The 25,449-nt window shown below is 54.8% G+C and overlaps 10 protein-coding genes across 10 annotated transcripts; 5 read left to right on the top strand and 5 right to left on the bottom strand.

Annotated features, from left to right (window-relative positions):
• Nucleotides 1-28: 28 nt before the first annotated feature.
• BDP81DRAFT_445474 (U3 small nucleolar RNA-associated protein 25) lies at nt 29-2,086 on the bottom strand (the record flags this gene model as incomplete). Its single annotated transcript, XM_060591960.1, has 2 exons — nt 29-1,328; nt 1,386-2,086. The coding sequence occupies 2 exons, from the start codon at nt 2,084-2,086 to the stop codon at nt 29-31; spliced, it is 2,001 nt and encodes a 666-aa protein (XP_060450765.1).
• Nucleotides 2,087-2,735: 649 nt separating this feature from the next.
• On the top strand, nt 2,736-4,507 carry BDP81DRAFT_416369 (Mov34/MPN/PAD-1 family protein). Its single transcript, XM_060589524.1, has 2 exons — nt 2,736-2,996; nt 3,164-4,507. The coding sequence occupies exons 1-2, from the start codon at nt 2,886-2,888 to the stop codon at nt 4,163-4,165; spliced, it is 1,113 nt and encodes a 370-aa protein (XP_060450764.1). The 5' UTR covers nt 2,736-2,885; the 3' UTR covers nt 4,166-4,507.
• A 222-nt stretch (nt 4,508-4,729) lies between these two features.
• On the bottom strand, nt 4,730-7,435 carry BDP81DRAFT_308697 (R3H domain-containing protein; the record flags this gene model as incomplete). Its single annotated transcript, XM_060583482.1, has 6 exons — nt 4,730-5,467; nt 5,516-5,850; nt 5,903-5,991; nt 6,042-6,374; nt 6,430-7,298; nt 7,385-7,435. The coding sequence occupies 6 exons, from the start codon at nt 7,433-7,435 to the stop codon at nt 4,730-4,732; spliced, it is 2,415 nt and encodes an 804-aa protein (XP_060450763.1).
• Nucleotides 7,436-10,102: 2,667 nt separating this feature from the next.
• BDP81DRAFT_307593 (cwf18 pre-mRNA splicing factor) lies at nt 10,103-10,729 on the bottom strand (the record flags this gene model as incomplete). The annotated part of the gene is made up of 1 exon (XM_060583375.1): nt 10,103-10,729. One exon carries the CDS (start codon nt 10,727-10,729, stop codon nt 10,103-10,105), a length of 627 nt encoding a protein of 208 aa, XP_060450762.1.
• Nucleotides 10,730-11,081: 352 nt separating this feature from the next.
• Nucleotides 11,082-13,691, top strand: BDP81DRAFT_416366 (uncharacterized protein). The gene has a single exon (XM_060589523.1). It carries the CDS (start codon nt 11,205-11,207, stop codon nt 13,623-13,625), a length of 2,421 nt encoding a protein of 806 aa, XP_060450761.1. The 5' UTR covers nt 11,082-11,204; the 3' UTR covers nt 13,626-13,691.
• A 1,544-nt stretch (nt 13,692-15,235) lies between these two features.
• On the bottom strand, nt 15,236-16,147 carry BDP81DRAFT_445469 (emp24/gp25L/p24 family/GOLD; the record flags this gene model as incomplete). The annotated part of the gene is made up of 3 exons (XM_060591959.1): nt 15,236-15,385; nt 15,508-15,813; nt 15,944-16,147. The coding sequence occupies 3 exons, from the start codon at nt 16,145-16,147 to the stop codon at nt 15,236-15,238; spliced, it is 660 nt and encodes a 219-aa protein (XP_060450760.1).
• Nucleotides 16,148-16,811: 664 nt separating this feature from the next.
• On the top strand, nt 16,812-18,764 carry BDP81DRAFT_308207 (SWR1-complex protein 4; the record flags this gene model as incomplete). Its single annotated transcript, XM_060583432.1, has 1 exon — nt 16,812-18,764. The coding sequence occupies one exon, from the start codon at nt 16,812-16,814 to the stop codon at nt 18,762-18,764; it is 1,953 nt and encodes a 650-aa protein (XP_060450759.1).
• Nucleotides 18,765-18,798: 34 nt separating this feature from the next.
• On the bottom strand, nt 18,799-19,685 carry BDP81DRAFT_87629 (uncharacterized protein). Its single transcript, XM_060596428.1, has 2 exons — nt 19,207-19,685; nt 18,799-19,138 (listed from the first exon to the last, which is right to left on the bottom strand). Exons 1-2 carry the CDS (start codon nt 19,435-19,437, stop codon nt 18,833-18,835), a joined length of 537 nt encoding a protein of 178 aa, XP_060450758.1. The 5' UTR covers nt 19,438-19,685; the 3' UTR covers nt 18,799-18,832.
• A 2,011-nt stretch (nt 19,686-21,696) lies between these two features.
• Nucleotides 21,697-22,356, top strand: BDP81DRAFT_87617 (uncharacterized protein). The gene has a single exon (XM_060596427.1). It carries the CDS (start codon nt 21,728-21,730, stop codon nt 22,196-22,198), a length of 471 nt encoding a protein of 156 aa, XP_060450757.1. The 5' UTR covers nt 21,697-21,727; the 3' UTR covers nt 22,199-22,356.
• BDP81DRAFT_87602 (uncharacterized protein) lies at nt 22,317-22,922 on the top strand. Its single transcript, XM_060596426.1, has one exon. The coding sequence runs from the start codon at nt 22,434-22,436 to the stop codon at nt 22,746-22,748; it is 315 nt and encodes a 104-aa protein (XP_060450756.1). The 5' UTR covers nt 22,317-22,433; the 3' UTR covers nt 22,749-22,922.
• Nucleotides 22,923-25,449: the final 2,527 nt, after the last annotated feature.

Genomic DNA, 25,449 nt, shown 5'->3' with positions numbered 1-25,449 from the left:
CATCTATCTTGCCTCCTTTTCCTTTTCCTTACACAAAATCAAAGGTATCGCCCTTCTCCTGGATCATCTTGCCCACGCGCTGCGTGCCAACCACACGCTCCAGCTTCATGACATCGTACTTTGAGAACATGACGCGCACGGTGCCCTGTCCGGGCTCCAGCCTCATGTCCTGCTCGCTGCGCGCGAGGTACTCGCCCGCAATCTCGCGGTAAAAGATTGGGTTGTCCGGCAGGCTGTACATTATGACGCGCTGGACGCCGCGGATCTGCGTGCGCCGGAAGTGGTGCGCTCGCTCCGTGTACAGGAGCACCTTGTGCCGGCCGTTCAAAAAGTGGGAGCGGGCGCGCGAGGCCTCGGGGACGTCGGCGTACTCGGAAATCGTGCCAAATGAAAGGGCGGCGACGGCCGGGTTGGCGGAGAAGTAGTTGCGCACGCGCACGAAGTCGAGGTACGAGGGGATGAAGATGAGGGTGCCCGAGGTCTCCCTTGCGCGCTTGATGAGGGAGGGGAGGATGGCCGAGACAAAGTAGTCGAAGCGCGCGTCGGGCTCCTTTTCGAGGGAGCGGCACTCGAAGCGGGAAAAGGTCTGGCGGGCCTTGAGGCCGAGCTGCGTGAGGACGCCCGGGTAGTCGGCTTGGAAGCGGACCTTGCCGGCCCAGTTGTGGCACTGCGTGCGGAAGAGCTCGGTGAGCTCAGGCGTGTTGAAGCCGGAAAGGACAATGGTCTGGCGGAAGTACTTCGCCTGGTCGTCGAGGTACCAGCTGCGCACGCGGCCAAAGTCGCAGCCGTGGGCGTCCTTTGGCTGGAGGTTCATGTGCTCGAAAATGTACTCGACGTGCTCCCAGTTCTGCATGAGCTGGGCGTCGGCCTGGTCGACGACGACCATCTCGATGGAGCTGAGGAAGTCGTAGTCCATCTTCTTCTTGTCCTCGTCGGAGCCAATGGCCATGCGCAGGCCCAGGGGACTGGCGAGGAGGATGTCCGAGTTGTAGAATTGCGAAAAGTACTTGACCGTCTTGCGCGTGAACTTCATGCCGATTCGGAACATGTCGTCGTCGTTGCCCTCAAAGAGTTCGCGGAAGTCGGAGGGCTTGTCATCTCCGAACTTGGCGTCCTCGTCGGTGTACGCATCGTCGAACCGCTTCCTGTTTTCCCGCTGGTCCGGCGCGCAGATATCCTCGATTGTGTTTACAATCTTCAGGCAGGACTGTCTTGTTGGCAGCAGGAATAGGATCTTGGGACGCGTGAAGCCCTGGTCTCTGAGCTCGAGATCGGCATTCTCTTCCCTTGAGAGTTTGTAGTTATTCTTGATGACTCTGTCTCGGGTCCTGTTTGTATGTGAGCATTTGAGCATTCCTAAGGCAAGTAATGTCAAGTATCCTTACTTGAAGACGTGGTTAACGGCATGTAGGCACACAAGCTGCCGTAAACCGTTGGAGTTTTGGGTGTTTCGGTTGTCGTACAGCACATCGTTGTAGTTGAATATCGTCGGGGCAATGGCTCGTTGCAGCGTGTCGAGCGAGCTCATCTTCTTCGAGGCCGTCTCCCGCAACTTTTGCTTGAGCTTAAGGCTGTCCAAGCCAGAAATCGGCGAGGGGATCGTCGGGGCGTCTGATCCCTCTACTTGAGGGTATGTCACCACAGCTTTCGAAACCTTGGACATTGTCCGCTTGATAGCCCATTCGTTTTTCTGAATCGCCTTGACTCTCTTCGCCGTTACACCTTCGTCAGGAGTAGTGAAGTGGCTGTCAAACGGATCTGTGGCATCGACATCGTCTTCGTCATCGCTCTGCTCCGCTTCCTCCTCCAGATCAGCCATTGGGTCTTCAGCCTCTTCGACCCTGTCGACGTCCTTGTCTTCCGGCTCCTCCTCGGACTCGTCGCCATCAGATCCAGACTCGGATCCAGACTCCCCAGACTCAGACTCGGACTCGGACTCAGCCTCGGCAGTGGTTTCTGGCTTGCCACTTTCGAGCTTCCGTCTTTTAGCACTTGGCTCTGAAGACTCCTTGAATCCTTGAAGAAGCGCCATGTAAGGCCGTGTGTTCTGGGGCTGCTCGTCTTCTTCCTCCTCCTCATCAGACATGGAGACGTCAGAGTCCTCCCCCACTTCAGATTCTCCCTCTTCCTGAGATTCATCATCTGAAGACCTGACGATGTTAGATCTTCACAAACTTTTACACAATTTTCGGAAAGGTCAAACGTACTCTTTTTCTTCCAGGCGCACAGTATCGAACCTTCTGCCCCCTCTTCCTCTGCCTCTGCCTCTTGCGCCTCCTCTTCCTCTTGCACCTCCTCTGCCACCTCCCCTACCACCACCACGAGCACCGCCTCTGCTTCCTCCCCGGAATCCGGCCCGACCTCTACCTCTGGGACCCATTATATCTTACTTTGATTACTGATGAATCTGAGTAAGACCGGACAGCAAGAAATGAGATTTCAAAGGACTAGGTGAAAAAAAGAACGTTCACGGAAGCAAAAACTCATTCACTTTGTCGCCGAAAAAAAGTTGTAAGTCGGCGATATCAGCCTTGCAGAAAATCCCACACTAGTCACCAGCCACAGCGGGGCACAATCTGCCACAAAGACCGTTATCGTGTCTTATCTTAGCGCGCACAACCCGGTAGGGGCCAACCACAAATCGCAAAATCGGCAAACTGCCCACTAGGAGAAAGCGAAAGAGTTCGACGATTTTTTGAAGCGACCTATCGCGAAAAAACGCTCCGACCAAAGACCCCAAACCCACTCTTCATTTTTTGGCCCGCGCATCACCACCAACCCGAAACCCGCCCTCCCCCTCCCCTCCTCTTCTCGATATCTCCTCCTCAACCGCAGGTCTCCCCCCTCGAAAAGAACCTCGACGACCGAGATCCAACCTGCCCAGCATGGCTGTCGCCGAAACTGAGAAGTTCCTCCACCTCTCGCGGCCCATCGCGCCGGCCACGATTGGCATCCCAGGCAACATTGCCCCGCTCACCGTCAACATCCAACCCCAGGTACGACACCTCTTGCTACGCTGCAGGACCTGATATCATTACCCGAGACATGTCATGGACCTTTGCAAAGTCATGATATATATACGCACATCCATCATCAATACAGCCTCTCCCCCCCGTGGGGATCACCAACTACTAGTTGCTAACCCCACCTCCTCTCCTTCCAGGCCATCCTCTCCATTCTCGACCATGCCGTGCGAAGAGACATCCGCGATACGCAATCAACCCGCGTTATCGGCGCCCTCGTTGGTGTCCGCTCCGAAGATGGCACCGAGGTCGAAGTGCGCTCCTGCTTCGCCATCCCCCACACCGAGAACGAGGACCAGGTTGAGGTGGACGTCGACTACCAGAAGAACATGCTCGCCCTCACCCTCAAGGCCAACCCGCGCGAGTCCCTGTTGGGCTGGTACACCACCACCCACGAGCTCAACTCCTTCTCCGCCCTGATCCAGAACTTCTTCGCCTCCCCCGAGACCGGCACCTTCCCCCACCCCGCCGTCCACCTCACCATCAGCACCGACCCGACCTCCGACATTGAGGCCCGATGCTACATCTCCGCCCCCGTCGCCGTCAACGCCGAGCGCGCCGCCGAGAGCTGCCTCTTCATCCAGGTGCCCCACAAGCTCATGTACGGCGACGCCGAGCGCAGCGCCCTCGAGGCCATCTCCATGGCCAAGGACACCGAGGACCGCACCGCCCCCGTCGTCTCCGACATTGAAGGCCTCGCCCGCTCCATCGAGTCCGGCGCCAACCTCATCGAGCGCGTCAGCGACTGGGTCAACGGCATCCTCGACGAGGACGAGGAGCCCAACCAGGCCCTCGGCCAGTACCTCATGAACGCCCTCTCCCTCGCGCCCAAGGTCGACCCCGAGCAGATTGAGCACGACTTCAACAACCACATCCAGGACGTCCTCATGGTCTCCTACCTGGCCAACACCATCCGCACCCAGATCGACCTGTCGCAACGGCTGGCTGTTGCCAACCTCACCGGCGGCGAGAAGGACGGCGAGGGCAAGACGACCGAGGGCGGCGAAAAGGGCGAGCAGCAGCGGGGTGGCCAGCGTGGCGGCAAGCGCGGTGGACGCGGCGGCGGCCGTGGTGGTGGCGGCCAGAGGGGAGAGCCTAGGGAGCCCCGCGAGCCTCGCGAGCCGAGGGAACCTACCGAATAGAGGTAGAAGGGGCAAGCTAATTTGTTTGAAAGAGGAAAAAAAGAGTAAATTCCCCTACACATGCAAAGTTCATGTTGAAGAGAGAATTACACAAGCGCCCACCCCAAAAATCTGACCCCTCCAAAAAGGGGAACAAGAGGTCGAGAGGTTGAAAGAGACCAGGACAAGCTTGATGCTGGGGATTTTCTGCCGCGAGGTTAGCAAGCATGGCATCATGAGGAACCCACACTTGATAAAACCATCATGGCGTTATGGCAGTGGCAGAATTAGACGGCCTAGGGTAGAATGCGCTAGGCAGTTGCAATGATGATTATTCACGCTTTCATGCAAATATTCAAGACACATGAGACATCAGTCCAGGGTGCTACTGTGCTGTTATGCTGCGTAAAACTTCAAAAAAAGGTTTGTGTGATAATTAAGGTGCGTAAGTGTTCTAGCATACAATAGCCTACATGATCTGATGCCATCCTATCCCTCCCGTGTGAACGCCAGTATGCTGTACCTGTAAAACCCCTGTACGCCGTTCATTCTGCCATGGACCGTCCAACAACATCAAGCGCGTACCTAAATACCCATGTTTGGCTTTTGCGGCAAAGTAGCAGGGTTGCCGTAGTGCGGCAGGTGGCTGAACGTCTGTCCGGCCGGGCCCTGAGGGATGACGGGTTTGTTGGGAATATGGGGGGAAGGGTTTTGAGGGATGTGTTGCGGGGGGTGTTGGGGGATATGATGAACCGGTGCTTGAGGCATGGGATTCAAGTGATGAGGGTGCTGGGGCGGTGGCGGGTGGTAGGAAGGAATCGAGTTGTTCGATCCTTGCCTCGCCATGGCATAGCCGTAAGGTGCTGGTGGGCCTTGCTGTTGGTAGCCAGTGTATGCCAGATGAGGTGAGCCGATCTGGGGGCTACCGTGGTGAGATCCAGGAGCACTGAACGGCGGCTGTGGTGGCTGCATCGGAGCCATGCCACCCCCAGGAACGAACGACTGCGTCTTGGGGTTGAAGGCGTGGCGATTGTAGCTGCCGGGAATGGGATGCTGGCTCTTTGGGTCGTTGGGGTTGATGTGGGCCGGCAACTGTCCATACATGTACGGAACAGTGCTTTGACTGGGCGGCGCCGACATGCCCCGAGGCGTGTAAGCGGTGGCACTGGCGGCCGAAGGCGGAGTCATCGGCATCGGTGCCGGTGCCGGTCCGAACCCTGGTTGAGGTTGCCAACCTTGTTGTGGAGGAGTAGGACCGGAACCACCGTAGCTCCTAGCATTCGGAGGGGCTTGGAACTGGGCCTGGTTTGCAGGAGGCGGATACTATTTCCAATCAGCCTTACGAAACCGAGGACGGAAGATTTGACTTACCGGTGTCATGTTAGGATAAGCCGCATTGTAGGCTGTGTTAGGCATCATAGGAGCAAATGTTTGCGTCGGTGTAGTGTTGTAAGGGGCTGCGGGTATCTGATTGGGATAGGGCTGCTGGACTGGCGCACCATACTGGTTTGACACAGGAACATACTGAGGTTGCGGCATCCAAGTCTGTTGCTGCGGGCCCCAGTATGGCGTGTAGTTGTGTCTCGAGTCGAAGCTGTCTGAATCATCCCGTCTCTGTTTCCCAGTCTTACCCCGTTTGCTGACACCAGGCTTCTCCCTCGCAGATACGGAGCTGGCACGTGAAACACCATTTTCAATCTCGTTATCTTGGAACACAATCAGTGGCGGTCCGAAGGAAGGGTTGAGAATCACACATACCAGGCGTGGATTCGCCAGTCTTCTCAGAGTTGCCGAATATCCTCTCTCGGGCCTTATTGTACGCCTCTTCACGCTGCTCTCTCGACAATCTGAACAGGTCAGCAAGTTGCAATCGTTCGAGAGGGGAAGGGTGGCATACTTCTGATTTGCCGCAGCAGACTTATCCTTAGAGTCACTGCCGGTCTCGGACGTGGCTTTGGATGGAGAAGCGCTATTACTCCCAAATTCTCCATCCTCCCCACGTCGCATGATCTTCCGCGGCAGGACCGCTGGGGGAGGAGGCGTCTCGGCATTGGTTTCCGGAGCAGCGATACTAGCAAGCGACTCAGGCACTCTGGCATAGGGGGTTCTGAAGATTCGGACAGATCCCACACGAGCTTCATATTGATGCGTCATACGGTAGTAATCAGCCAGCTTATGTGTGAGCATCCGACAAAAGGAGTTTGAAGGCGGGAAGTCCATGTATGGGTCTCTGATATCGTTGTTAACGACTGTACGTACCCTAATTCATTCTGTCGGGTACTCACTTGGAATTTTGAACAAACTTGATCAGTTCGGCCTCCAACCGCAACAGGAACAGCCGATCCTTCGGGGAAGCCATAGCCTCTAACAGTTTTTCATCCGGTGCCTGTCCGTAGATGGTATTCAAGAGATTGGCAGAATCTGGGAGGTTGGTGGACAGGGCGTTGGGGATGGGCATCTGTGGTTGATCTGACGAAGCACTCTGGGGTGTGATCATGCCTTGGCTTAAGGAGCCAGAGATGGGCTGGGCGAGACGGCGGTCTGGCATATCGCCAAGCTGGATGATGCCTCTCGCACGCGCCGCAATATCGGAGCCCATTCTGGAGTTTGGTAGATTTGGCCCCCGGAATGAGAAGGAATCGTCATCCTCGGCAGCGGCGGCTTTGACGCTGGCGCTGTCATCCGGCCGCAGGGATTCCTTCTCGTCCAGCGCAAAGGTCGTTCCCGATGTGATGCTCTTTCCGTCCAGACTGGGAGGCTTGGTACCGAGCTCCGAGCTGGAGTCAGCTCTCTGGGAATCGTCCGATCCATCCTTGGTTATCGATTTTGATCGCTCAGCAAACGAAGAGCCCGTTCCATTCACAACAAGGCTCGGAGTCGGTTGTCCAATGTTTAAATCCTTCAATCCATCCAACACGGCACCGGTCGCATCGGGCTTCTTGGGTAGGGTGGGTTCGCGCTTGGCGACAGTCGGCGCAGATTTCGTGGAGTTCATGATCGCGGATTGGCGAGTATCAACTCCTTCTGAAGTGGTAGACGCGGGTATAGAGGCAACACCGGTAGGGGAAGCTTGGCTGGGACGGTCTTGAGCTGGCGCAGCAACTGGTCTGACGGTAGTGACGGGTTGAGAATCTTTTGATGCCGATGCAGCGACCTGGAATAGCGCAGAGATTGTCAGCATTCATTACTAGGCAACTACTGAGCTTTGAGAACGAGGGGTATCTCAGGAGCAAATCGCACCTTTGCAAAAGACGGCTTAGGAATGGCAGACGACAACTGGGCTGTAGCCATAGCCGGAGTAGAAGATCGGAGGATGGCTCAACTTCAGCCGTGGGTAGTAAGATGGAAATGAAAGTCGTCCGCTGAAGTAGCTTCGCGCAGGTAGGATGGTAGGCGCGCGACGAGACGAAATAAAAGTCCAGGTCGAAAAAGGATTAAAGACGAGGTCCGAAAGCAAGAAACAAACTGTATCAAGGCGAGCCTGCAGAGGAATAAATACCGTGGATCATCGTCGGGACAAGCTCGTCATCGTAGCTGTTGTATTCCTGAATGTTGGATGAATGATGGACCCAGTTCCTCGCTGCAGGGGAGAAATGGGAGTTGTCCGTTGCGTGTTGCGTGTTGCGTCGAGTAGATGTGCGCCTGAGTGGCTGTCCGTTAGTGGTTGTAGGAAAGGTTTGGTTGCAGGAAGCTGGAAGATAGGCGCGCAGCGGATGAGACGAGGCGACGTGAAATTTTGGCGGCCTGCGAGGCGGATAGTCCGTCACGGGCTTGGGGGAGAGGGGTGTGGTGCGGGTGGTGTGGTGCAGACGATGGTTTAAGGTAGTGGGAGGGAATTGGCAGAGCTGTGGTGTGGGTTTTTGGGATTGCGCTGCAAAGGGAAAAAGAGAATGGGGAAACTGGAGAACGGAGCCAACGACTTGACTTCTCAGCTTTTGGCTCACTCACCCTCGGTAACTTGTAGTGCGAGATCACTCACTCACTCACACACTCGCTCACTCGCTCACTTGCCCAGTCCAATAGGTACTGATATCCGTAGTCTGATGACAACCTTATGTCTCAATCTCTCTCACTTGTGTTGCGTGAGGCCCTCGCTCTCTCTCTCTCTCTTTCTGTCTCTTCCTCTCTCAGTTGCTATCTCCGGTCGCAGAGACGTGGGGGAGAAGCGGGAAGCTTCAGTGCAGGCAACTCCCAATCGAGCGGACAACGGTCTCAAGTCGGTAAAAAGTGGTGTCAGACGGCTGCCATCCCCTCCGCAACGTCTTGTGGGACGTCAAGCTGAAGAGTCGGGTGGTGATTGGGATACGGGAATTCTGATGAGCATCAAGTAGGTCTCGGGCCTGGGTAAGGTAGGGTAGGTTGGCTGGCGAGAGACAAAACGACCATAGGCTGTGCCGAGAGTGGCTTAGTGCCGGCAGATTCCTCACGGAAACCTTAGGTTTGTGGCTGGTGCAGCTGAGGCTGGTGCAAGTTTTCCGATCAATCCCTCCACTTTACATAACCATCCGACTTACCCAAACCTCATCTCTCTGTCGCTGTAGCAAACCACATTCGGCAGACCCGATTACAACTGTAATACAGCTGACAGCGGCGAAACACGACAACATCTGTCGCTAATAATAAAAACACCAGTGTTGCACCGGAGTCTCGAATTCCAAGCGAGAAAACGGAAGAAAATCTCATCTGCTTGATCTCACCGTACCGGACTACGGATCGCCATCCAGACTTACAACAGTGCGATTCCGACAAGAGCCCGATTGAGGACGCCAGCGTAACGTCAGCCTGAATACTATTCGGTGATCTCTTCGTTCACGGAGCCGGCTTATCCAATGCACCCCTACAGAGGTCGTGGCGGACCTCGCCAATCCACCCCAGCAAACGTCCAATGTCAAAAGTGTCTCAAAAGAGATAAGTCTACAAGCAAGCGATACATTACAAACATTAAGCTGACTCTCACAGAACGTCACTACTCGTATGAGTGCAAAGAGTCGGCTACGGCCCGACCATATGTGTCTCGGCCGTCCCGAACTCAACAGCTGCGCAACCCGAAGCTGGTGCCCAAACTGACAAACGATACGCCAGATGACGCGCAAAGAAAGTCAGTAGCCCATCTTCGTTTGTATGTTATGTACATTGTAGCTAATTCGTGGTGTAGGAAAGGAATTGCTGATGAGGAGCTCGCGAAGAAGGAAGCTGAGAGAGCGAGAAAGAGGGAGCTAGACGAGAGAGACGACGAACTCATCAGGCAAACAGAGACCAAACGCAGACGATCCGAGTCTGTTGACTCCGTTTCCACCATCTCAACGAACCGCTCCGCCTCGCCCCCGCCTAGGCGGCGCTCACCGTCTCCCGCCCCTGCTCCGCGGAGACAGAGATCGTTCAGTCCAGAGAGTGACGATGGTCGCTCTGTATCAAGAAGGTCAGCAGCAAGCAGACGGACTCAGTCTCCGCCTCGACGCCGCCAGAGATCTCTTTCTCGGGACAGTCGTTCACCCGTTGGAACTCAGGAGCAAAACTATCGTCAGAGAGATGCGGACCACGCTAGACCTACCGCCAGGGGTCAGGCGCGCTACTCGCCCGATTCCAGGGATTCTTCAATCTCAGGACGTGGCGTGGATGCTGTTGGCAGCAGACGGTCGTTGTCAAGGTCCCCCGATCGGCGTGGTGCGATGCCACAGAGCGGCCCAAGTCGACGTGCTGGCAGGAATGACGGATATCGAGATGACCCTCAGCCTGGACTGGGCCGAGGTGGTGGGAACGAAAAGCAGAGTCGTGGATCTGAGCGACAGCCAGAGCGAGAGCGCAGTCTCAGTCCATTTTCTAAGAGACTGGCGTTGACACAGTCCATGCATAGGTAGCTATTGGGTATCAATTATCTGTAGGCCAAATGGAGTCTAAGCCTGCTCCGCAACCGTAAAATACAAGGGCGTTCTACCACTCGCGCCGTGGTTTGCTGCTTTAAACAGCCAGATCTTCATCCTCTTCATCTGCCTTCTCTCGTCTCTCGTCCTCTTCTTCCCTCTCGCGCACGCGCACTCCTTCCACTAATGCGATACCATCAATTCCAGCTGCGTCGCCCTCCCTGCTACCCGCTTCGAGCTGCTTGGCTTGTGTGACCGCCTTCTGAGCACCTGTGATGCGCTCCCTCACCAGCTTCGCAATGGCATTGTCCGTCCGAACGTTGAGGATCTCCAGCTTCTTCTCCAAGTCTCTCTTCAGGTCCCAATTCGGCTTTTTCGGTTGAAGCTTGAACAGGTCGATACCCTTGTCGTCCTGCGCTTCTTCGGCCGCTTTTTGCTTTACATCCGCCTCAATGTCTGCCACGAGCTCCTCGAGCGTTGGGTTTTCGAGGTCTTGGGTCGGGGGTGCCTCGAAGCCAAGCTTCGGGCCGCGCGTTTCTGGATCGTAATTGCGCCCGGAAAGGTGCAGTTTTGTGACGTCTGGCTCTGTTGGGGGCGAGGCTGCGCGTTCTGACTCTGGCGCGACGATCTCGTCCGCCGGTTGTTTTCTCTTGAGGTTCTTGAGCTTTGCGAGGCGCGCTTTGCGCTCGTCTGTTACCGCGCTTAGGGTGGCTTGGCTCGACATAATGCTAGAATGGGTAGAAGTTTCGATGGGGTGACCGGTATTGCGGTAGGATGGTCGCGGGTTCTTCGAATTGAGATGTAGGCGAGGCTATAACTTTTGGCGAGCGCGTTGATCGAGAGTTTGATGGTTGAAAGTTCAAGTTCGGCTTGTAGTGGGGCTAGAAGTCGGCGAGGCATTGCTACCACGGCGGAATGCTTCCACGGAATGCGCTAGCGGATGCACGGTCTTCCATCCTTCAAAATCGCATTTAGCTCGCCAGGGGTCTAGGGGAAGCTCCCGTCTGTCGCCGAAAAAAAAATCCCAGGTCAACGACTGCAGCCGCGACAGACCGATACCTTTATTCCCAATGCTCCAGGACAGTTAACGAACATTACGGTTGCGCCGTTATCGCTCGAATGCCAGCGAGGCTATTCATACCCGTAACGATCGGATACTCTGGCCTGGTTTCTGCCAACGCCCAAACACTTTACCTGCGATGTCGCACTCCTTAGTATGCCGACAATGCCTACCACTCATCCGACAACGTAGCAGCCTCGCAGCGAATAGCCATATCCAGACCTCCTTACACGCTCGAAATAATACCACGTCCGCCATAGAAACCTCCACAGAACGGCCGTTTCGAATTCGCAAAATAAAAAGATTAGTCACGCCGGGATCAGGAAATGCGCCAACGCCTATCGGAGCACCAATAAAGGCCGAAGCAAGCCGGAGGCGAACAGATTTCACGTCCAAAAACGTTGATACATGGTCGCCTAAAAATGAAGGAGAGAGGAAGAAGAAGTACGAGTTCACATCTGGAAACGCCGACACATGGATTTCTGAGCTCGTGAAGGAGAGGAAGAGGAGATACCTGGAATATGGGTACCTACGCCATCGCATGACCAAGAAGGAGCTGAAAGACTTTGAGAACTGGAAAAACGACTGCAAGAGGCTCTACGGATTCGCATCTTTCGGAGCAGGCTACAAAGTCCCAAAAGTCCTCAGCTGGGTTCAGGACCGGCAAGCCGTTGAAGACGCGATCGAGCAATGGACGACTTGGACTGATGAGCAGAAGAAGACAAAGTGGCGAAAGCTCATGTTCTCTGCTTTATGGTCTTGCCCTGATCGAGCTGCGGCCATCCTCGAAATCACCACCCGCGATATCAAACCGCCAGGTTACGCCATCAGCGACGCTATTCACTTCATCGCAAAATGGCAAAGTCAACTATCCGGGCCTGAATACATTAAGCAGAGAAGACATCTTTGCAACGTGGCTGTGACGGTCTTCGAGCGCTTTCCTGCGGGCTATATACCTCTGAGGCAAAACACCATCTACATGCTGACGCATGAAGTAGAATTGCCCATTTTAATTTCCCTATACGATTGTTGGAGGGAAAGGGATGTCCAATTCCACAGCAATACTCTCCAAAACATGGCCAGACGACTTGCAGTCAGCCCTTTGCATAAGAAGTTGGCTCTACAGTTGGCCATCGAGTCTATCCCAGACCAAGGTGTTGATCTCGACTCAGGGCTGTGGGCATCTTTGTGCACCTCCATCTTGAGTCTCAAGCGTGGCCAAATCAACGTTGAAGACGGCTTTTCAGCTGCAGACGCATTTGTCACCCTGTTAGAGCATGGCTTTGCCCCCAATATGGTTCACTATACGGCAGTGATCAGATCGCTGTGCCTGACAGATCAAAACGACGTTGCAGGGGAGGTCTTCCAGGTTATGCAACGGCACAACTTTGAACCAGACATCATCATGTGGTCTACTCTGTTAGACGGAGGCAAGAGGGCTCTTTCACCTTCGAGCATCGAATCTGCCGTCATGGGAGCTGTCGAGAGCAACGAGATCGATGTGCCCTTCTTGAATGACCTCCTGATGTGCCTACTTCACTTCTGCAAGTGGACGCCCGGCATCATGCCGGCTTTTGGGCCGATGCTGCACTTCTACTCAAAGGTGTTCCATTTGGCACCATTGCAGGCACTCCTTCCCGTGGACTTGTCAATGTACCTGGAAGGCCAGGAAGGCCTTCAGATGCCAGCGGACTGGGAGTTGGCCCGCCAACTATTTCCCGCACTCGACAGGGCCATGTCCGCCGTCCATGAGAAGATGGAACCAACGAGCTCAACCCTGAGCATCATGTTCCTCGCCTACGTGAGGAGCATGTCGCAGCCTATCAATCTCATTTCGTTATACGCGTACCTCAGACAGGAGATTTTGAAGGGCAGCCACGGCGCCACTAAGCTGGTCCAGGAAAAGGGGACCTTCATGTACGACGTCCTTATCAAGGCGCTCTGCAAGCACCCAGGCATGCTCCGTGCTGCTTTGGATATCGTTGGTGACATGCTCAAGTACACGCTTGAAGAGCGGAGCAAATCAGTGGAGGCGGCAAAGCAATCCTCGAAGGGGAGGAGGGAAATCCAGAAGACTGAGGTCAAGGAGATTAGCGAGGTTAAGGAGAGCGAGGTTCAGGGCAACGAAGTCAAGGAGACCAAGATCGAGGTTGCTCCAGCGCCACTGCACCCCGCCCCGAGCGTCTTCACCTGGAGCATCCTCCTGCACGGCTTCAGCCAGGAAAAGGGCTCCGGCGACCGGATCCTCGCCCAGATGCGCCAGCACGGCGTCGAGCCGAACCTGGTGACCTGGAACACCCTGATCGCCGGCTACGCCAGGGCCCAGGACGTCAACAAGACGGTGCTGTCCCTCCAGCGCCTCGAGGCCTCGGGCCACGAGGCGGACGACTTTACGCTGCGGGCTTTCTCGCGGTTGGTCAACAGGGAGGCCGCGCTGAGGAAGATGGAGAACGCCCTCTCGCGGAGGGCGACGCTAGATGAGATGAAGAAGCTTGAGGAGCAGAGGATGGCTGAGCTGCCGCTTGGTCCTGAAGTGAAGGGGAGGCTTAGTGTCCTGTAGTCAGGCGATTTGAAGGGCTTAGGAGCTGACGAGACGTTGAATTATTTTGAATGGCAATATACCCACTCTTCTTATCTATCTCAGATGACGCGCAATATCCGACTGCTTTGGTTTGACTGTGATTCTGTGTATGCTATCGGGTTCTTTTATCTACTCTCCGAGCTTCGCATACGGGGTTAGTCCAATCCTTGGATATGTCCAAGTGGTGTTCCCAGTCACGCAGCTGAAATCAACTTCGAAGGGGAAGGGCCGATTCGATGCACTTGGGTTCAAATAGAAGCCGGTGCAGACTTGTTGAAGCCGCCAGCAAACATGAAGTTCGGTTTTAGTGACTTCGCGCCATCAATCTTTATACATTGACAACTCGACTTGGAGTTACCTCCCAACTCAATCTTCTTGACATTGGAGAACGCAGTCTCATCCTATGTGTGATGCTGTATTGTAAAGTGAGTGCTGAGTAGCAGATGGTAGTAAGCGGTGTTGAAATTAAAAAAAAAATAAAAAATAAAAAAACCTATAGCGAGGAAAAGTAACATGGACCCATGACGGGATGAGCATGAAATCAGCAAAAGCGGCAATGTCAATTTCATGAAGAATCGCGCAATGTGACCTCCTGTCTCGACAGCGATCACCATGGCTTAGTGTCCCTCGTGTCCCTCGTGTCGAGGGGTTATTGTATCTCTCTGCCGCTCTTGCATTACGAACTTCAAATATGTTGTGCGAGAATCAGATAGACATCTCCTCTTCTCGGACGTCTAACCATCTCTCCGCCTCAATACCTGGTAGTCTGTTAAGAATGACGTCTTATGCGGACAAGTGCATTGCTTAGCACTAGGACAACTGACACTTTGGGAATACTAGCCCAACTTCGCATTTCATCCCATTCTCTAACCGTATGCCCTTACCCTGTGTCTTTGTCATCACCATCAGAGCACCAGAATGAGTGATCGATCCGATCTGCTGCAGACCTTCTAAGCTTGTTCACTAGAGCGTCAGATCACACTCACCCACAATTGGATGAGACAACTCTTATGATTTGCTAATCTTCTCGAAGCGGGCCTGCTTGGAACCCTTCGTGAAGCGGAGGCGTGCTGTCGTTAATAACATAGTTTCTTGGCGATTCGAATACCTGACACGAAGCTCAACTATCTTGCTGTGAGCAGTGGCTAACGTGCGGCAGGACTTGCCATACATCCTACCCGCTACTGGGCACGTACGAGCCGCGCTCAGCTTCGAAGGGAAGCTTTCTCTTCGGAACAAGCTGCTAGCTGGTTAAGGGCCAGCTCTGTCACAAGACTGAGAAGATATCGCGGCATGCCAGGTGTTAGGGCGTACATCAATAACTACTTCACCGTGCAAAGTTGAACCAGGAATCCTGACATTCGACGTATGCTTCATTGACCGAGCCTCGCTTTCGTAGCTACAATTGGTGTGTATATCATTACAAATCCATTGCCCAGCCCCTGGCCGCAGTGGCCTGACGCAACGAGCAATTTAGAAGCCTCCCACCCTCTTGACGAGGCCATACCAAGCACTGAGCATGGGCTTTCAACCCTTCTCTGCTCTGACGGAACGCTGCAAGAACGCCCCACCCCCCTATTTTGTTTTCCTTATGTGAGCTTCTGCTTGATGAAGAATGACCGCAGGTGAGACAGTTGCCAGGTGCAAGTAACAGCGAGAACAGTGAGCTGGATGAGCATCCATCTGATGACACGGGCGTTGGTGGATTCGGACTGGTCTCTGAACTCGGCTTCGCGTTCCTAATTTGTCTCCCGTTAGCATCGCATGGTACCTGAATACGCCATTGGCGCTATAGCGCTACCTCCCCCGTCCCAAAATGGGGAAGACGTTTCATTCTAGGCTCGGATAGTGGGAGACTTACACGCTGGAAGACTTGCTCTCTGCGAATATCCTGCAGACGAGCGTTGAGGTCCTTGACGCGGGTCGCGATATCCTCGAGCTTGCTCTTGTCGGAGCTCTCGATTTCGGTGCTCTCACCAATGGCGAGGTCGAGCGTCAGGCGGATACCACCGTTGTGGGAGTGGAGCGAGAGCCAGCCGGCGCGGCCAGAGGTGGAGGACGGGGTGAAGCAGAGCATGTGGTCGCCGGCGTCGGCAGCCGTGAAGGTGAAGCGGCCTGATGCCTGGCCACGCTGGGAAACTACACGGTGATCGTTGTCGAAGGTTTCCTATGCGGTGTAATAGTCAGCATGGATGTCTCGTTGCCATCATGGACAGGGCAGTGGGAGTGTCCCAGGTGCCCATAGCTACGTGGTAGCTCCAAAGGGGGGTCATGCGAGACCAAGGGGGTTGACTTACATCAACAGAGATGTAGATGCTGAGACCATCGTGCTTGGCCCACTGGTTGATCCGGTCATCCCACTCCTCGGCAGTGTAGTGGCCAACAACGAGCGTGTCCTTGGGGAGCTCCTCGAAGAAGCACTTGGGCGAGGTGCCGTCAATGTAGAAGTACAGCGCCTGGGCGACTGCGCTCAGTGAGAGCAATGGGAGAAATGGCCTCATGTTGTCGATGACGGAAGTTGACTTCGAAAGATGGAGTTTAGGGCGAGCCGCAGGTATATCGGGGCAGGGTCGACTCGAATTCGTGGTGCTCGTCGTCTGTCGGCTGTCGAGGGGGTTGAATTGGAGATGCTTCGTTTCTTCGAGTCGACAGCGCCAGGTCAGCCAGTTCGCTCGGGTACCCACCCACATTAAAGTCCCAGGGTGCGCGGGAGCAACTTGCAAAGCTGCCACGTTCGAAAAATTGGTGGTGGAACAGGGGTGGCATTGACCACTGCTTGGGACCTTTGGGGGGACGAAGTGGATCACGTGCGGTCTCCAAACGACAGACTGCGCGCCTGCCAATGCGACGTTCGCGTCCAAAGAAATGTAGTGCCCTTTGGATTCGAGATTTCGGAGACATTGAAGAACAGAAACAAGTTTGATCCTCCGCATTTCTTTCTCAGAAACCACACAATAAAACCACGAAGACGACTTTAATCAACGATATCGCCTGAAAAGACCTCCATGATACCCGTTTCCTTGATGCATGTACGAAACCCAGCGATAAATTGATGCCATCGAGTAGACTAGTGGCAATCGTCAATCGAAAAATAAAATCCGCCCTTCCGACCGGTCGCGCAGCATCGCAGCCACTTTCCTACCGCCCTCCCTACCTGCCGCGACAATGACGTCCTCCGACGTGCGAGACGTTCTCAACCTCCCCGACAGCCACGCAGGCCCCCGACCGGCGAAGAAACAAAAGACATCCGGCCCGCGCCCGAATCTCAAGGGTCTTGCCCGTGAGGTCCAGAATCTGGGCGGCGACAACCCGATCGCCATCGTCCCCGAAGTATCGATATTCAAGAAGCGGCGATTCGCGAGCAGGAAGCCGGCGACAAAATGGGAACTCAAGCCCTTCACAAACTCGGCACGGGGCGACAGCGGCGCATTAGTGCTGAAGCACTGGAAACGCAAGACACCAACGGCTACGGAAAATGGGCAGCAAGGTGGCGACGCCGACATGAAGGACGCGGAAGGAGAACAACAGGCGGCGGTTAAACCCGAGAACTCCATGTTTGCGAAATTCAACGTGGAGGTGGATGTGCCACAGTATAGCGAAGACCAGTACCGGACGAACCTGCAGAATGACGACTGGAGCAAGGAGGAGACGGATTACCTGCTAGGTCTGGTGAAGGACTTTGATCTGCGGTGGCCGATCATATGGGACCGATACGACTACTTGCCAGAGGCGATCAACGGAGAGGCGTCGGCAGACGGGGACGAGAGTAAGGCTATCATCCCCGTGCCGAAGCCAAGGACGATGGAGGACCTCAAAGCGCGCTACTACGACGTCGCGGCAAAGATGATGGCAGTTCAGAAGCCCGTTCAATACATGACGCAGCCCGAGTACACCCTCCACGAGCTCATGGCCAACTTCAACGCCAACCAGGAGAAGCAGCGCAAGGACTTCGCCAACAACGCGCTGACAAGGAGCAAGGAGGAAGCCAAAGAAGAGGAATCACTACTGCTGGAGATCAAGCGCATCCTCGCACGCAGTGACCGCTTCAACGAGGAGCGTCGGGAGCTGTACAACCGCCTGGACTACCCACACACTGACCAAGACATTAGCGCGTTCAAGTCCAGCGCCGGTCTACAAACTCTACTGCAGAACCTGATGAATGCCGACAAGTCCAAGAAGCGGAAGTCGCTTATGGCAGCAGACGGCGTCAGCCCCTCCGCGCCTGCCGGTCAACAGCCCGCAGCAGCAGCGGCGGCGGCAACGGCCGCATCATCAGACAACAAAGACCGCCGCGAGAGCATCGCTGCCGCGGCGGCCGCTACGCCAGCGGAGAAGACACACAAGGAACCTCCCAGCAGCGTCGCGCAGACGCCGACGGCGCCGACCGGCGGAAAGAAGGGCCAGCAGCAGCAGGAACGCCGCAAGCTCTCCGATGCCGACATGCACGTCTACGGTGTCACGCACCACGACCGCCTATCCAGCGGACCGACGTTCCGCTACGAGAAGATCAACAAGCTCTTCACACACAAGTCGAACCAGCAGCAGCTGCGCATCATGAACACGCTCAACGAGCTCGACATCCCGCCAAGGCTGGTCATGCCGACAGCACCGGTAACAGCCCAATACGAGCTCTTGCTCGGCGCCGTCAACAGTCTGCTCGACGCTAGAAAGGTCACGGACAAGATTGACGCCGAGATCAAGCTCGAGCTCGCCAAGAAGGCGGAGCGCGAGAAGGCGAATCAGCCGGAAGCGGACCCGGCTGCCGAGAAGAAGGAGGGCGAAGGCCAGGGCCAGTCTACGGATGAGAAGAAGGACAAGGCCGCCGCAGGGGGCGAGAGCGAGGGCGAGACAAACGCTGAACCCTCCGCAGCCGCTGAGCCCGCCAAGGCTGAACAATCCAAGACTAACGGGGATGCCGCCGGTGGAGAGGCAACTCCAGCTGCGGAAGCGGATAAGGCAACCGCTGCTGCTGCGCCGGCCGCGACGGAGGAAGGCAAAGAGGATGCGGAGAAGGAAAAGTCGGCGCGGCCGGGGAGTAGTGGGGCAACACATAAACGGAGCGCGAGCGTCATGAGCGCCGGAGGCGAGGAGAAGAATGCCAAGAGGCAGAAGAAGTGAAGGAAGTGAAGGTGATGTACCATCAAAGTACCGTCAGACAACCAGGTACTTTTGAGTACTTTGCCTCGCTACGCGCCGTGACGAGATGGATGAAGTGCCTTCCGATATGTATAATCACACACAAAGATGAGATTGAAGTTTGAACCTCGAAGAGTCATCTCCGCGCGTGACCAACCACCCCCTTCCTCTTGGACCGGGGGAAGGGAAAAGGAAATGCGAGCGCCAAATATCGGTGTGAGGATATTGGTTAAAGGACCGCGGCATGTTTGGGAACTTGGGAGTGTGGATAGGGACGGGACGAGAATGTCTTCAAAGTTCATTGGGTATCGGGCAAAGCGAAGTGGACAAGCCGCTGCCGCCGCCTCTCTCTCTCTCTGGGGTTGGTTAGTAAAATGTACAAAAGCTTGAAACAAGGAAAAATGAGAAACAGGACTGCTGCTACTTTGCCCGACGTTGCGAGGTAAGGTATCTTTGCTTCACGTGGGCAATGTGACCGGGGGTACGTCTGGATGATCTGCCCATGTCTAGATGATGTGTGTGCCCTTGTCTTTTGTGGGATGAAGTAGCAATGGGAAAGGAGGGAAGGGACATGAAACGAAAACCGCCGATAGGTAAGGTAGGTATGCAGAAGTGTCAGAAGACTGGCGGTGGGCAAATATCGAAATGCTTGCATCTCGAGGTAACCTTGTCGGTTTCGCCCCGCGCTTACAAGTGTGTGTATAGATATCGTGTAAGTGTCTTGTTACAATGATATTATGCCAGGGGTAGGGAGTACAGGGAGGCAAATTTGACAACTCAAAATGGAGAAGTAGAACAACTCTCTCTGCAGTTCGCTTCTTTTACAATTATAATTGCGGCGAGGAAGAGGTGGTTGCGAGAGATAAGGGACGCTTCGGTGTAGGGGAACTCATGAAGTTCAACGCGGGACGTGACGTCTCATTAAGCAAGATGCAGCTCATCGGCGGCTGCAGGTGAGGCTAATCATCTTAATATAGCAACGGCAGCTAAAAATATCGACGCGGAGAGCGGTTACGGTTGGGGAGGTGACTGATCATGGCATGCCGCTTGCCTCGGAGCCGGGTCCTGTAGTTTGCTAGGAGGGGGGAGGGGGGGAGAATTGATATGACCGCACGAGGCTGCCAGGGCCCTTTAGATCTCCGGACCCGCCTTTGACGAGACTAGCTAGTCCAAGATGCAGATGATGGCGGTGAAGGTCTTCGTGCCACGATCGTGCTTTTACTGATTTCAGGGTCCTACTTTTGCTGTGGCCACGGAGGGGGGGGGGGGGGGGGTGAGTGAAAGGCGTCAAGGTCAAGCCGCGTGCCGCGCAATGGACCTAATTGGCAATCTCGAGATCTTGCCTGCAGGGGAGAAGAGTTTCATACGTATGGAGAAGGAAGTGAGATGAGGTTAAGAGCAGGAGGCGTTGACGTCGGCGTGACGCCGGGGAACAATAGGTTCGGCTCTGTGTCTGGCCTTGGGTATCCTGGGCGCCGGTTCGTCGTGACGCTGTCGTCATGCTCGACGGCGCGGGATGTCTGGTCGCTTGCGTACCTTGCAGGGTCAGGAAGCTAGAGTCCTAGACATGTAGCTGCTCGTCCGGCGCGTACGTCGCACGGCGCGGATACAGGGAGTAGATTGTAGTCAGGTCTTTGGGGAAAGGGAGATCTGCAGGCCGCTTGGCCAAAGATCCCAGGGTCAAGAGCGGAACATGCTGTTGGGTCCGGTAGTTATTAATAGAGACCCAGGCGGCTCGAAAGTGTAGAAATTCATGGGTTTGGGAAGATTGGCTTGCCATGTGGTGAAAGAGAATGTTTCTAGAAGAAGGGTAGTCAGCAACGTGGAGTTTGACGTTGTCGTTTGCGAGGAGAATGAGGGAGCGCTTATGAGTGGGCGCTTAGTTGGAGGCGAGCGACCCCATTGGCTGCAAGCCAAGCTGGCGTAAGGGTTTGTGTGATGGAGCTGCGATGTTGTGCATGGCGGAGATCTTGACACTTCTAAGATTAGAAACACGTCGTCGGTTCTGAGAAAAAGAGTTGTCTCTTCGATAACAATGGGTTTGAAGACTGACGTCTGAAGAGTCTTGGCCGAAAGAAATGAGGACCGAGGTGGTGAGGTTGAGAGATGGTTGACGGGAAGTCGAGACCATGTCCATGCTGACCATCTAAGTGGGCCACGTGACTAGGTACGGATAGGTAGTAGGCAAGTGACGGGATACAGATGCTCGAAAGTTGAAACCGAACAAGCGCGCTTTTGTAAGGTATCCACCAGAATGGTACAGTCAATTGTTTCCTAATGAAAGGCTGCAATGAACAATGACATTGAAGATTAAGGTACTTTGCGGTGAAAGAGATCGGATCGACGATACCACCAGACAGGCACACAGGGCACTCCTTCCCTGCGCTTGTCAAGTTGAAGAAGCCGTGGTCTGCACTAAAGCACTGATGACTAATGAAGTACTATCCTCAAGTAAAGTGCTTTCCAGGTTGACACAGCGTACCCGTATGGGTAGCGGGCCGGACAGTCAATCTGCGGAGGTACCTTTCATTGAGTGCGGGAGTCCTCCTTCCCACCTCACCTGAAGGAAATCATGGATTCTGGCCGGAGGGAAAGGAGCCCAAGGCAACCCAAGATCAAATGGAAGGCGGCCGCAGAATAAGGTAGGAAACTGAGCGGGTGCTTTAGGCTCTTGCCCAGGTAAGGTACCTTAGGTACGGTGCCCTACCTACCTTAGGTAACTAACTGCCTCGACAACTCGGGTACCTCCTGCCGCTTTTACCCGTTCTCCAGTTGGGCAGGTACCCTCCATTGGTCCTTCCGTCAAGTTGTCAACTGGGCAGTTCCTGACATGGAAGGCCCCTTCCCCCTGTCAGCGCGCTTGAATCTATAAGCGGGCTCGGTAGCCCCCAAATTGCGGATGTCCCGTCGCCCGCAAAGAACCAACAACTGCAGATCCAGTCCCAATGTCCCATCCACGGACCATGGCTCTCACCAACGTCAAGGGTTTTTCTAGACGGTCCCGAATCGTTTCTGTGCGACTCTCCACTCTGTCATGTCAGATTGTTTGCCAGAGTTTTGTCTCCCGATACACCGAGGCTCTCTCGCATTCTCTCACGAGTCACTTTGGACAATTTCCATTCCCTTTCAGCAAATACCCGCCGCCACATCGGGCTGCCTTCGCCAATGAGACGCATTTCCAAACTTCGTTTCGGGGGCTTTGGACCAACCACGGGCTCAGGATCTCCAGAGAAATGTGGTCGGTGGCCTGCCTGACACTTCTACAAACTCCGGGGTGTGCCATTCGCATCCCTCAATCGTGTGCTAGATCCGAACGCCGTTCGTCGTCAGTCGTCAGTCGTCAGTGGCCAGGAATAGCAACATCGTGCAGGACATTGGATGGGACGAGACATTTCTTGCGGACGACGACTACCTAAACAAGAACCAACACAATCCCATCCGGACGCCTAGTTGTTTCCAGCTCTCGCCTTCTCCGAGCCGGCCTCGAATCTTGGTCCATACAGTCCCCCTCATTTTCTCATACCGCAGTCAATCTTACTCTAGCCACCTTGCTATTGACCTGGCCGGTATGCATCACCGTCACATCCAACACACTCGATCGTCGTCAACACCTGATTGTACCTCGTCTGGCACTCTGTCCCGGCTCCCGCCATGCCTCGACGAGTATGTACACCTATGCTGCCGTGCGGCGTGCCCCTTTACCCCTGCCTCTGCTTACCCTACCTTAATGTCACAGTTTATCTCACCTCCACAATCCCTGATCAGTTGGTGACGGCACAATGCTACAGACGACGGACCAGGGGTTTAATTCTCAACTGCAAAAGAATACCTGAGTCCCTGACTTCTCTCGTTCTCGAATCCCGTCGCCCCGCTTTTGTTTGCTTTACCAAGGTTCCCTCTTGGACTCGCCGCTCTCGCAGCTCCCTGCAACCTCGGTCCTCGAATTTGCTCCATTTCAACTCTTGATCCTGCGCCTTTCATCCCCGCTCGCCCAAAGTCGCCCCTGCCTACTACGTTAGAGACCAAGATTTGCCGCATTTGCCATGACACTCGACGCGTCGGCCATGTCATTTCATTATGGATCTGGCGAGACGGCCTCCTAACACGAATGGCAACTCGGCTGGCGGCCCAGAGGTTCTGCGCTGTTTGCTACTGTTGCCTTTCTTCCGTGCTCCACATCGCGGTGGTCATTCCGCATTTGTCTGATCTTTCGATGCGACAGTGGACACTGTCACACAGATGAACAACGGTCAACCAGACACGGTCCCGGAGTGGAAACCCCCATACGGCAAATACATTGCACCACTGTGCCGATGCTCTCAAACGCCTTCCATTTCGCCCCTCGCGCTTCTCGCTCCGGCCGGCCCCACGAGACGACATTCCCGCAATCTCTGACTAGGCTTTCTTCATTACCGAGCGACCAGGCAAAGGCTCACGAGCTCCACCAAGGCCAAGTTCGCACGCATACGGCTACAACTATTGTCTGTAGACTTGACTTCGAAACACTTTGCGCTGTCGCGTCGATAGACGCAAGCAACACGAGCTGAGGCTTTTCTAGAGGAACGTGGGATATACCCCGAGGAGAGCGTCTACAGCCAAGTACATGAGTCGGGCGATATCTTTGGGACCCTGGTCAAAGCTACAACGACTAAGCAAGAACACAACTCCGTCTGCAAAGTCAAGTTTGGGAAGCCAGCCATCTGCAAGCCGTCCGCCTTTCTAACTTGATGTCTTCCTGAATCTGACGGGCAAGGATATATTATGCCTTACCTTTGATATGCGCAATAGACGGTGAAGGAGGTGTACGCTTGTGCGTCTGTGTGTGATAAGATGTCAGCACTTGTGCAGCGGAATCGTGATAGCCGCATGAGTCTCCGGCCAATGCAGCGCGCATCACATTACCTCTGATCTAAGCAGGATGTGAAGGAATTCATCACCTGCGAGTCAAATTCTACGCCGTATCACAAAGAGCCCATGACATCTCACCTCGAGCAACAGCATCTCATGGAACGAAACCGACGGGCCAACGTAGTCCCGGTTGCTAATAATGGACTGCCGAAGATTGCGAGAAAGTCTCGTCTGTCTCGTCACAGCGCATGTGTCGAATCGAATCGCCCTGCTACTCAACTCTCCTCCTCCCGAGCATCAGGGCTTCTCGTTGGCTGCATGTCGACTTGTCGCGAACCAATCAGACTGGCGATGCCGCTTAGCTGCCATCACGGTAGGTGTGGGTGGGTCGCGGCGGTAAAGATACCCGGGCGACGAGCGGAGAGCGACGCTGGTGCGGGTGGGAGGGTCGATTCGGACGCCTCCGCGCTTTTTTTTCACTTTTTTTTTTTTTTTTTTTTTTTTTTTTCCACACCCGCCCTGCGACAAGCGCTACGCACGATGTAAAGGAAGGGGTGCAATTACTTGCAAAGATGGTCTGGAGACACTTTGACCGCCGTCAGAGCCGACGATACAATGCCTTCTCTTCCAACGCCTTGCCCTCATATACGCGACAACGAGACGAGACGAGACGAGCGGATCGGTCCCGGGCAAAGCTGGGGTAAATAAGCCCAACAACGCAGACTGAAAGTCAAGTTGCCCTCCCAGTCCCACCCAGGATTGCACGGCTAAAAATAATCCACCGTGGGCTGTATCCTGGTCCATCTACATCGGAAGATTAACGTTTTTGTTTCATCCCTGCCCCGTCAGAGGAACGAGAGCAGACACCACCAGTCCACCACCAGACTTGACTGTGAAGGGAACCTGGGAGAGAAAAAAGATGGGACATTCACTACGGTCACTCTCTAAGTGCTATCGCCGAACTCACCTCACCTGGGCTCTGTGCCGCACATCCAGACCATCCCCATTCGTCTTTCTCAAGTCTCGACAGGAATACCCATCACTCAGCCTAGGTATCCGATCCCTGATACAACTCATCACCCCGATCAACGAGCAAGGAGATTGGCAGCCGCGATATGTATTTTGTAGGTAGCTGTTTCCGGAACAAGACTGGCGCATGCGCTACCGCGACCGGACAAATGCGCGGCCAGATTGTTGCGACAAACGCATGGAGAGCAACTAGTGATTGCAACCCTACAAGGTCGCTACATCCCGGGAGACACCCGCGCACAGAGAATGTCACCTAGAGATGCGCGGTGCAGTCAAGTGCTGTTGCGTACGGATACCTCAGAAATCGACTCAGGTCAAAGCCTCCCGCGACTGGTTGTCACGCTGAAGAACGGAGCCAAGGGCCGAGACACGGCTCAACGCGGACGCGGAAATGGGACTATCCCCTCACTAATCTCACGCCAACGACACCAAAACCTGCTAGACGAACGACCTGGTGCACTGCCGCGTTTGCTAGCCCAGTTGGCGGCTGCAGATTGCAATCGAACGGGGTCACAATACGAGCCACAGCCAACTAAGCCTGGTTGTTGACGACGATACCCGACGTTGGCGTCACACATGAGGGCTAATTGCGACGCTGAGCGTACTTTTTAGACGCGGCGAAGGGAAGTGGGTTCGTAGAGAAAGGGAAGAGAAGAGAAGATGTCACTGATCGCGTCAAATTGCATGACACGGGGATCCTATCCTGACAGCTCCATTGGCTACTACACAATGATGATCAACCGCATCCGCCGGCAATGCTCGCTCTCACCTCACCACTACTACCCTGCGC

This window comes from Colletotrichum phormii (genome assembly GCF_030913505.1).
Source record: "Colletotrichum phormii strain CBS 102054 chromosome Unknown BDP81scaffold_2, whole genome shotgun sequence".
NCBI classification, from domain to species: domain Eukaryota; kingdom Fungi; phylum Ascomycota; class Sordariomycetes; order Glomerellales; family Glomerellaceae; genus Colletotrichum; species Colletotrichum phormii.
This window is presented reverse-complemented; position numbering and strand designations above follow the sequence as displayed.